At 38.7% G+C, this 11649-nt stretch overlaps 1 protein-coding gene across 1 annotated transcript in view; it reads left to right on the top strand.

The window, feature by feature from the left end:
* Positions 1 to 3889: 3889 nt before the first annotated feature.
* LOC140554262 (uncharacterized) overlaps positions 3890 to 11649 on the top strand; it is a 42896-nt gene continuing 35136 nt past the window's right edge. Inside the window, exons 1-5 of the mRNA XM_072677134.1 lie at positions 3890 to 3972; positions 4155 to 4328; positions 4517 to 4579; positions 6263 to 6325; positions 7632 to 7742. Of these exons, the coding sequence (XP_072533235.1) occupies positions 3930 to 3972; positions 4155 to 4328; positions 4517 to 4579; positions 6263 to 6325; positions 7632 to 7742 (454 nt within the window). The 5' untranslated portion in view covers positions 3890 to 3929. The remainder of the gene's footprint in view (positions 3973 to 4154; positions 4329 to 4516; positions 4580 to 6262; positions 6326 to 7631; positions 7743 to 11649) is intronic.

Genomic DNA, 11649 nt, shown 5'->3' with positions numbered 1-11649 from the left:
ATTTTACCCCACTGTCTGGTCTGTGAAATCACAGGACAGAATGTGTGAAAGTTTTATCTCCCAAAACAGATCATGAAATCTGTCCGATCTAACTTCATAACCATATGATTTTTGTTTACATCTATTGTTTGTATTTGATGTGAAACATGTCAACGTGATCGCTACCCAAACCACAACCAAAATACAGCAATCCATCATTTTCTGCTTTTCTCTGGAGCAAGAAACCAAACTACAAACATAAACACACCCTAACATATCGGTACCCTTGGCAGCACATCCGCTACCACATTGTCTGTACTTTTAATGTGGCCAATATCTAAATTGGAAAGCTTCAAGAGGAAGCTTCAGCGCATCAGTCATTGATTTGGGTTCTGGAGCGAGTGAAGAAACCTTAGAGGGTTATGACCACAATAGACCACCAAGGCAGATAGACTTGTCCCACTCGCTCCAACATAAACATCAAAATGTTGCAGAGCTCAAAGCAAAGCATTTTTCAATGACTGAGTAAAAAAGAAAACACCAGAGGTTCAACCTCAAGGTCAGCTCCTGTTGTATTAGGCTATTAGGCCCCACCTGAATGTTGGAGAGCCTATGGAACCGTGGAGCCATCAGTACAGGAGCAGAAGTAAGAAGGCCTCAAAGGCAGCTTGGCAAGCCATAGTCCAAACAAATTTGGCATTGGGTTTTGAAAGGTTTTCTCAGAAACCTCAGGTTGTGCCCTGCCATACTTAGAACGGCCCTGCTTTTATTGGTAGATGGTGTCCTTTTTCTGAACCACCATTTACCCAACCCGTACATACTCTCCCCCATCACTAATGAGGGTGGACCAACACATGCCACCTCAAGTCACTCCTTTTTCGAACTGCAGCCAATGCAGCACCAATGCTCCAAGCACCAGCCCGCAGACGGCAATGACGGTCAGCACCAAAGCAAATCGATGTGGGGAAAAGAGAGAGCAATCTACCCAGGCCTCAGCTACCTCAATTGCTAGCAGCATGACCAGGTATTGGAACCAGCGACCCACTGATCATAGTGACGGCACCTTAGTCCGTTGGACCATCCTGTCCACCTGTATTTTTGCACAGCACTCTCTTGGCTTTGGCCAACCACTGTGTCCAGACAGGACACCATTGCTCTGCTAAACTGCTCTGCTCTCTTTACCCTAGTTTGATGGTGAGGCCGGCCTCAGCCAATCGATTAAACAAATAACTGATAAATGTTATTCCCACATTTTACTGAATATAAAACATACACCACTCAACCCTCCAAACCAAACAAGTGCTGAAATGTGATGTAAACCAAAACTCCTAACTTCATAAAAATATAACCCTCAGAAATATCACATACGCTCAAAGCCAACGAGACCTGCCACTAACACTTTAGCAAGTCAAATTCCTCCCCAAAATAAAAGGATTCCCATGGTTTTCATATAATACATTATATACCCCTTTTAATGAACACATTGCTGACACAGATGTGCAAATGCACACACACACACACACACAGCTTGTCTAGTCTCCTGGCACCATGCCTAATGCCAGGTGTGGGCTAGAAAGATATAAGAGTATAAAGCCCCCCAGCATTGAGCTGTGGAGCAGTGGAAGGACTGTGCTCTCTGGAATGATGGATGGGGGTGCTCCATCCAGTACTTTTGGAATGAGTTGGGGAGTTGGGGATGAGGTGGGTGTGGCGATCATCCAACATCCTGACCTCGGCCTTTGCTGGCCAGCTTCAGGGTTTTGAATCTCTCTTCACTGAAGCCAGTGAAGAGAGAACACAGTAGAGGAGTGACCTGCTCACACGAGCTTAGATTAATGTTCTGTGGCCTGAGTTGAGTTACAATGTAATTGACCTTGTTAGGAGAGGTAGGTCACATGGTTAGGGACAGCCACTAATATTCCAAAGAGGCTCAGAAGACATCACTGACCTGTGACTACCAAGGGTAATTTTTGAGTCATGGCTGGCCTGTTTTTTAAGATGGTGTGCCCCCGGTGGGCACACTGGCTACTTGCGCTTCCCTGTCTGTGCCATTTTTGTGAGTTCCCCCTTCCAGTGTGGCATTTTAAATTTTTTTTTTTTCCAAAATGAAACGAAACTGAACTGAACTGACTGAAACAGCAGCGTTAACGTCTGTGCTGGCCCTGGTTGGTGACCTGGTGTAATAGCAGTTAAGCAAAGCAGATCACATGTAGGCTGACCTCTCTCTGTGGCCCCAAACTCAAGTCAGACACTTATATAGAGTACAGAATTGACCCTCACACTTGTTGCACCACGTAGGAACAGTGTTTCACTTTGCAGACTGGCATTAGCTTTACTTAGGCCAGTCCAATCATCTTTTCCATAGACAACTGGTCAGCTAGTCAGCTAGTCCGGTAAGCAGCAGCATTTAGCTTTTCCTGCCTTCTGAATCCCACCACCATGAGGTCACCGGCATGTCCCAATGACCCTCCTGCTGTTGCTGGAAAAAGAAAGGCCTCACGTTTGTTCAGTTCCCTCACTGACACATCCTCCTGAGAAGACTGAAGGTCATAGCTGGATGGCATGGAGACTTTAATAACCAGTCATTCATAATCTCTCCTACATCTTCCACTGGAGGTTTTGCCTGTGCAGACTCCACCTTGAACAGTATCATACTACACTTCACTGAGTACACCACCTACTTATCGAAACCTCCTCACAGCCATCTGTGAACTTTGTCTTTTTGAGATCACACCAGTCTTGCTTTCTCATTAGTCATTCATTTCCTCTTCGCATTACTCATTACTCATTACTCATCGCACCTTATCTGGCCTTCATCATTCTTTTAAATTACTGCAGCTAATCTTCCTCTAGTCCATCTAGTCATAACACAAGTTCTTGTATTTCGTCTTCTGCTGTCCTGGGTTCCTTCCTCTTGCTCTGAGGGAATGTTTGCTGTCACTGTCACCCCTGGACGCAGATTTGCATTTTCATTTACATTTACATTTATGGCATTTAGCTGACCCTCTTATCCAGAGCGACTTACAAGGTTACTTCTATTACAGAGGAGGGCCAATGTAGTGTTAGGAGTCTTGCCCAAGGACTCTTATTGGTGTAGCGCAGCACAGTCACCTAGACTGGGAATCGAACCCTGGTCTCCCACATGGTGTAGAAGTGTCTAGCAGGTAATGGTGCTCTCTGTTGCGCCACACCAACCAGATTTCTGTTAAACAGCAATACTTTATAATTCAATTAAATAAGAGCATCGCCAAAACTCATTTACATAATCCGACAAACAGGGTGGAGGATCAACATTTTTTTTAGTGTGGATGCTAAAGGACCATCCACAAGACAGAGCTTTTGCACTAAAAAAAGTCAAGTAAAGGGGTGTATTTGTCACTGTACAGTGTACAGCAAAATGAGTCCTCTGCCTTTTACCCATCTGTGGTAGTGAACACACACACACAAGTGACCTAGGGGCAGTGAGCAGACACACACCCAGATCTGTGGGCATCCAACTCCAGCGACCGGGGAGCAGAGAGGGTGATATATACAGTACATACATATATATAATATGAAAAACACCAGGATATTACTGAGCTCAAAACTCTGGAATCTCTAAAATTTTATTTTATTTTTAAATAAAATAAAATGTAATAACATTGAAATTGTATATATATATATGTGTATATATATATATATATATTAAATAAAATGATATTTGAGCTTTATTTACATTCATATATTAAGCACACACACACACACACATGAATGTATGTATATATATATATATCATTTTATTTAAAATGAAAGGGAGAAAAACATTTCTAACTTCCTTTTTTTACACCTATTTGAGCAACGTTCTGTTACATCCTGTTCAGGCTTGCGGTTATTAGCTCATCGGACATCCCTGCACAAAGATACACACACATACTCCTCCACACACACGCATCAACCTGAGCCTGAGCGCAATGGAGAAAATAACTGCCACCTTTTGCATTCTTACAGTGATTGGTATGTATCATATATTAAGCCTGTAATAATGCCTATACTGAAGATGTGAACCGCAAAGAGGACGTATGACAAAGCCGCAGCCTAGCCATCTTATTAGTGTGTGTGTACTGTGTACTGCACATATGTACAGTATTTATTGTGTACTTCTTTTATATGACCAATGCTTTTTATATGCCTTACAGGTGCCTTGTTGGTTATCATGCAAGCTGAACCAGCTTTAGCCAAGTCAACTTCCAGTCCCAGTCTTTCAAATATGACAAATAAGACTAGCAACAACACAGAGCACCTCAATTCGACCACTGTAAATTCAACCATCACCAGCTCAAGCTCCCCTAATTCACCTGTCGAGAGAAAAGGTAGGGTCTGGTGACGTTTGCTGCTTTACTGCTTGTACTGTAGGTCTAAATCGTTGTTTTTGGTCACAGGTCATTTACTGCATTTTATGTATGCACACGTTCATCAGCACAAAACACCCTAATCTTATGGTAAAGAGAGGACTTTTATAGTAATATACTTTCCACTTATGTGTTCACTCATTCTCCAGATAATTTCACAACTGCTAAGAATGTTTCTGCTGCCACACCTAATACCAACATGACAGAGGAAGGTAAGAAAATCCATATCACAGTTACAGTTAACCGCTTCTATTCCCAGGCTTTTCACATGATAAGGCTTATTATTCTGTAATTACATAGAAAACAATGTGTCTTACTTCATAACTACAGCGAGGAATGTAAGTCTGGGTCTGGCAGCAGGCACTGAGCATTCAGCAGGTTAGAAGTGATATTCGTGTTTGTCATGATCTGCCTAAGTGAGCCACACTCTGAATGTTAGATAGGCTGCCCCCCACTTTCCCATCTCCAACTGTCAAATACAAGATAAAAAAATGTGTATATATACAGACAAGAATGTACAGCTTTATATATATACAACATATTGTATATATATATATATATCTATCTATCTATCTATATATATATATATATATATATATATATATATATATATATATATATATATATACACTGTATATACATATATATATATATAGATATGTGTGTGTGTGTGTGTGTGTGTGTGTTCTATTATATTTCACCAGAAGTCGAATAGGTGAGCCACACATTAAAGTAAAAAAAAACTGTGGACAACCAAATTGTTAATTCAATTTGGTTGTCCACAGTTATGACCCTGACACGTCATAACAAAATATTTACAGAGTTATGATATGATCTTATAATAACGAGACTTTATCGTGATTACAAGATGTTCTGTCGTAATCATAACGTCATTATCGTATATATATTGTATATTGTATATATATCTCATAATAATAAGTTATTTAATTACAGTATGTCCTATGTCATATTGAGAAAATCATATGACATAATATATTATACAATTTATTTCTCATAATTATGAGGAAAACCTTTTAAAAAATTCTGATTTTTAGTGACACTCAAACTCAAAAAGTCTCCTCTCGTCGATGGTGATACTATTTTTCCATAATTACAAGATGTTATATGTCATAACATATTTATTTCTAATGACATGGTATTTTAGACAATATTTTATGATTATATATATAAAATATACATACAAAATAAAACATAACCATATACTATGTGCAATACCACCCCCCACATGTGCAATTAAGAGTCATTTGCAATTACCTGTAAATAATATTGTTATTGTCTTTTTAATTCTTATTTATATTGTATATAAAGTGTAAATTATTTATCTACGTTTTTTGTAACTGACTGTCTTGCTATCCCTTTCTGCTGTGACACTGATAATTTCCCCATTGTGGGACTAATAAAGGATTATTATTATATTATATTATCTTATCTTATACCTACTTAGATTATTAATGGTGCCGATTGAGCTGAGGATTACAAAATGATCAATTATAAATCCTTACAGCCTTACAGGTGCCTTGTTGGTTATCATGCAAGCTGAACCAGCTTTAGCCAAGTCAACTTCCAGTCCCAGTCTTTCAAATATGACAAATAAGACTAGCAACAACACAGAGCACCTCAATTCGACCACTGTAAATTCAACCATCACCAGCTCAAGCGCTCCTAATTCACCTGTCGAGAGAAAAGGTAGGGTCTGGTGACGTTTGCTGCTTTACTGCTTGTACTGTAGGTCTAAATCGTTGTTTTTGGTCACAGGTCATTTACTGCATTTTATGTATGCACACGTTCATCAGCACAAAACACCCTAATCTTATGGTAAAGAGAGGACTTTTATAGTAATATACTTTCCACTTATCTGTTCACTCATTCTCCAGATAATTTCACAACTGCTAAGAATGTTTCTGCTGCCACACCTAATACCAACATGACAGAGGAAGGTAAGAAAATCCATATGACAGTTACAGTTAACCGCTTCTATTCCCAGGCTTTTCACATGATAAGGCTTATTATTCTGTAATTACATAGAAAACAATGTGTCTTACTTCATAACTACAGCGAGGAATGTAAGTCTGGGTCTGGCAGCAGGCACTGAGCATTCAGCAGGTTAGAAGTGATATTCGTGTTTGTCATGATCTGCCTAATATGTCCTATGTCATATTGAGAAAATCATATGACATAATATATTATACAATTTATTTCTCATAATTATGAGGAAAACCTTTTTAAAAATTCTGATTTTTAGTGACACTCAAACTCAAAAAGTCTCCTCTCGTCGATGGTGATACTATTTTTCCATAATTACAAGATGTTATATGTCATAACATATTTATTTCTAATGACATGGTATTTTAGACAATATTTTATGATTATATATATAAGATATACATACAAAATAAAACATAACCATATACTATGTGCAATACCACCCCCCACATGTGCAATTAAGAGTCATTTGCAATTACCTGTAAATAATATTGTTATTGTCTTTTTAATTCTTATTTATATTGTATATAAAGTGTAAATTATTTATCTACGTTTTTTGTAACTGACTGTCTTGCTATCCCTTTCTGCTGTGACACTGATAATTTCCCCATTGTGGGACTAATAAAGGATTATTATTATATTATATTATCTTATCTTATACCTACTTAGATTATTAATGGTGCCGATTGAGCTGAGGATTACAAAATGATCAATTATAAATCTTTTAACTTGCCAAGGCCGAGGACTCTTAACTACTTGACTACAGCTGGTAGCGGTACCATGAAATGTCTCTTGGAGCCATTACAAAACAACTGCAGATTCTGAGATCACACATAGTACAACTTCATTGGGAGATGAGAGGAATAACTAGTCTGTTTGGGGGGACTAAAGGTGAGGCATTCAATCCTAAGTACACTATATCAAGTGTACCAGTATAGCTGGTATATTGCACAAAGTGGAAGGAATAATGAAGAAGGACGACAACCTCAGAATTCTTCAGCATTGCATATAGTTGTGTAATGGAGGCAGGTTGGGTCCATGGTGCCACATTCTAACCCATGATGTGTGCTACCTCAGGAAGTCAGACTAGATTACATCTCATCAGACCACACTGTCCAGTGTTTGTGAGCCTGTGCCCACTGCAGCCTCAGCTTTCTGTCCTTGCCTGATAGAAGTGGAACCCGAGTCAGAATGCTGCCACATGACTGGCTGATAATTGCATGAATCAGTAAGTGTACTTTGACCCTGATTTTCCAACAGATGGCTCCACTCCTGAGCCAGAAAATGACATAAAGTCTTCAACATGGCTTCCAACTACAACTACCACCCAAGGCACCATGAACAAAACAACAACTAAAGAAGCAGAAGCAGGTATGTGGTCACTGATACCATTTTTGTATGACATGAGGGACAAAGAGTCAAATCAAATCAAAATGATGTATATAGTGTTTTTACAACTGCCGTTGTCACAAAGCAGCTTGACAGAATCAGTAATCAACAAGGGCCATAAAAGGGACCTAAGACCTCCAGTGATCAGCCAAAGGCTACAGTGGTCATAAAAAAATCCTTGGTTTTTGGATAAACCAAGACTCACAAGGGGGACCCGACCCATCCTTCTCTGATCAGAACTATTTATAAATTATTGATAAAAGTCACCGTACCACCAAGACTGTTCTTCTGCTCAGGTGCCCTGAATGAATTATAATCTAATATAAGTAATCTAATCATAGTATAGATGGTAAGAATAAGGAGAGTAATGATGGTTAATGGTGGTGATAGTAATGATAGTAGCAAATAGTTGAGAGCCCAGTGAGGTCCTTAGGCAGGAGGGTGGGCAGCTGGTCTGATGCAGGTGCAGGGGAGCCCAGCAGTCAGTCTTCCATCAGGTTAGGCTGGAGAAAAAGCAGCTAATAACTCTGAGAAGCTAAAGAGATAGAATTAGTTCAGAGTGTGTCTGATGACTCCGGCGGGTCTGACTATAACAGCCTAATTAAAAGAAGAGAGACAGAAGGTAACACAGACATGGGAGCACCCTGAAACACTGATATCCATTCACTCCACTGTTCACAAACCTCAGTCATTGCGTGCAAGCAATGTGGACAGCTCCAGGATCTCAGTTACCACAATTCCCTGTGTCCATGAACCTCTGAATCTGCAACCTTTATCTAAAGGAAACAAAACATTAATTACCAAAAACAAACAAATGAGTTTTCAGCCTAGGCTTGAGGGCAAAGATTGATACTCAAACTTTATCTAGAAGGTTATTTCAGAGTTGGGGGCTTTATAAGAAAAGGCCCTTCCCCCTGTTAAGGCTTTCTGAATGTTGGGAACTAATAAGTAGCCAGAACCCTGAGATCCCTGAGTTGTGATGCTTCAAACAGGAAATGAGATCTTGCCGGTACTCAGGGGTGAGGCTGTGTAGGGCTTCGTAAGGCCAATAGAAGAATTTGATAATCCATACAGATTTGTACTGGAAGCCAATGCGGTGCTGACAGAACTGAACTGATATGGTCACATTTTCTAGCTTTAGGAAGGAACCTGGAACATACTGACAATAGTGCTTTACTAATTGTTCTGCATCCTGTAGAGATGAGGCATTTTTAATTTGACAATGTTCCAAAGATGGTGAAAACCTGTCCTTACAGGACTTACAGAAAAGTCAGCCAAGTTTAACATTAAGTCTGATAGTTTATTTCTTGTGGCTTCTGAACCTTTGTTTTGTCACTGGAGGAAGCAGGAGGAAGTTATGTGACATTCAGCATTTCACATCTTTTTCGATTTTCTTATTATTAGGTTTGACTGATATATAGAGTTCTGTATCATCTGTACAACAATGGAACTTAACACCATGCTTATAACTGTGCTCAGTGGCACCAGGTATAATGTAAATAATAACGGTCCTAAAATTGAGCCTTGTGGAATTCCCCTTATCACTTTTGTATAATTTGAAGATAAATCCTTTACCTGTACAAACTGATTATGTTTAGTTAAATACAATATAAACCATGATAGGGCAGTTCCTGTTATTCCAACCATGTTGTCTAACCTTTCTAGAAGGATAGTGTGGCCCATTGTATCAAAAGTTGCACTGAGGTCCAATAGTACTAATAAAGATACACAGCCCTGCTACGATAGGGTCTGAATCCAGATTGGAATTCCTCATATATATATGGTTTTTATGCGGGTATAGGTAAAGTTGTTGGGCCACAGCTTTTTCTAAGATCTTGTATATAAAAGTTAGGTTAGAAATGGGTCTGTAATTTGACCTCTAGGATTAAGATTGTCATGCTTGCCCCTGTTCTGTCATGTTTGCCTCTGTTTTGCATACCCATTTGCTCCCAAGCACATGGCTCTGTTCGTTTCTTGTCAGTTCAAGCCCTGCCTGTTCATTAGTGTCCCCACCTATGCCTCCTCTCTAACCACACCTCCTTGTTAGTCCTAGGTGTTTCTTGTGTGTCCCCCCTTTTATTTCAGCCTTTCTTTTCTTCATGTGCATGTTAAAACATATGTTTCCATGGCAGTTTGTGGTATGTTAGTTTGGCCTGTTTGTTTGTGTCTTTAGTTAAGTTTCAGTGTTTGTTTCCTTTGTACCCTGTTTGTTTTGATGGGTTGGTTTTGGTTTGTTTGTTCTGTTTCTGTTTGTTTTGTTTGTTAGTTTTAGTATTTGGATTATTTTCCCAGTCATGTTCCTTTTGTAGTCTGTTGGCTTTGTTTTGTTTTCCTTGTTTTAATAAATACCTGTGCTTACGTCTGCCTCCGCCTCCAAGCTCCTCATACCGTAACAAAGATTTGGTTTTTTGGTCAAAGGTTTATTTAATGCTAATTTAAGAGCTTTGCGTACATGCCCTATATTAAGGAACATATTTACTATTGTTAAAAGAGGTCTGATTATAACTGAGGGTACTTCTTTTAGTAGTTTTTGAGGAAGGAAGGAATTACATCAAGTGTACACGTTGTTCAATTTGCCAAGGAGATCATTTTCTTTTTATTCTGTCTGTGGAAGTGAACTTTCAGTTTTGCTCTATAATAGCCACACCAAGTCCCTTTTATACTCAATAAGTGGAATACCTTCAGCTTGGTCAATTGCCTTTTCTGCTCTAATTTCTATGCCATTAGTTTTAAGGTACAAGTTTGTTTGCTGTACCATGGTGTAATTATGTTATTTTGCCTTGTCATGTTACATTAAGGTGGTGCCATATTGTCCAAGGTATTTTCTTGGCTGTTAATCTGTCAAGCTCCATTAGATTGATAAGTCTGGAAGGTTTTTAATAATTTGTAGGGCTGCCAGTGGCATTATTGAGTGCTTTAGACAATAGCAAGGGGATGTACGATTTCTAAGAAATTAGATAATGGCAAAGACTATTGAGCTCTGAGAAAAAAAAAAAAAAAAAAAAAAAAAAATAAATAAATAAATATATATATATATATATATATATATATATATATATATTTTTTTTTTTTTTTTTTTTTTTTTTTTTTCCCCTCAGAGCTCAATAGTATTTTAACTATTATTGCTAAAACTCAGGGTCAAAACTAAATCCTAAGCATAATTACAGTACCATGTAGACCCAGTTGGGTTACTCCGACAGAGTCTAAGATTGAGGTAAATGGTTTCGCTAATGGATCTTTCATCCCATCTTTTAATGGGACTTTTCAAAATGAATGTTAAAATTTCCTACAATTATTACTTTGTCGCTGCACCCTGCTAAGCCTGTGGCATATTCACAATTCTTTAAAGAAAAATCTAGTAGGGCCCTGTAGGCCTGTAAATATTTATTATTGACAATGTGTTCTTATTTGTGTCTGGAGTGGATATGTTCATGGTAAGACTCTCAAAAGAAGTTCTCACAGTAATTCTGATTAATATCATTGAAAATATGTTAGAACCTGGCTTTATTTAGTGTCAAATATTGATCAGGTCTCATCCAAGTCTAATCCATGTTTCAGTGAGCAAAAACATCTAATATCTGATCACTTACTGTTTTATTAACAACTCTTTTGAATGGGGGGGGGGGGTTGTGTTCTGTTAGGCTAGATTTGACCTTAGTGCTAGCATTAGCCTTAGCTTTCCGGCTATGCCAACAGGACGTCACTCATTCGCCTCACTGTGAGGGCTTGAACCCTGATGGATTCTGGGCTATCAGTGAATTTTTATCTGTGTCTTTAAAAAAAACAAAAGAAAAACAGGATATGCACCTGAAGCTAGTCCACTTTTATTAGCTGACATTTAGCACAAACACAACTACTATCACTATTACTAGTGGTAAAAAGAGGGGAA

The sequence above is a fragment of the Salminus brasiliensis genome, chromosome 4 (assembly GCF_030463535.1).
Source record: "Salminus brasiliensis chromosome 4, fSalBra1.hap2, whole genome shotgun sequence".
Lineage (NCBI taxonomy): Eukaryota > Metazoa > Chordata > Actinopteri > Characiformes > Bryconidae > Salminus > Salminus brasiliensis.
Note: the sequence above shows the minus strand (reverse complement) of the source record. Positions and strands in the feature narration are given on the sequence as shown.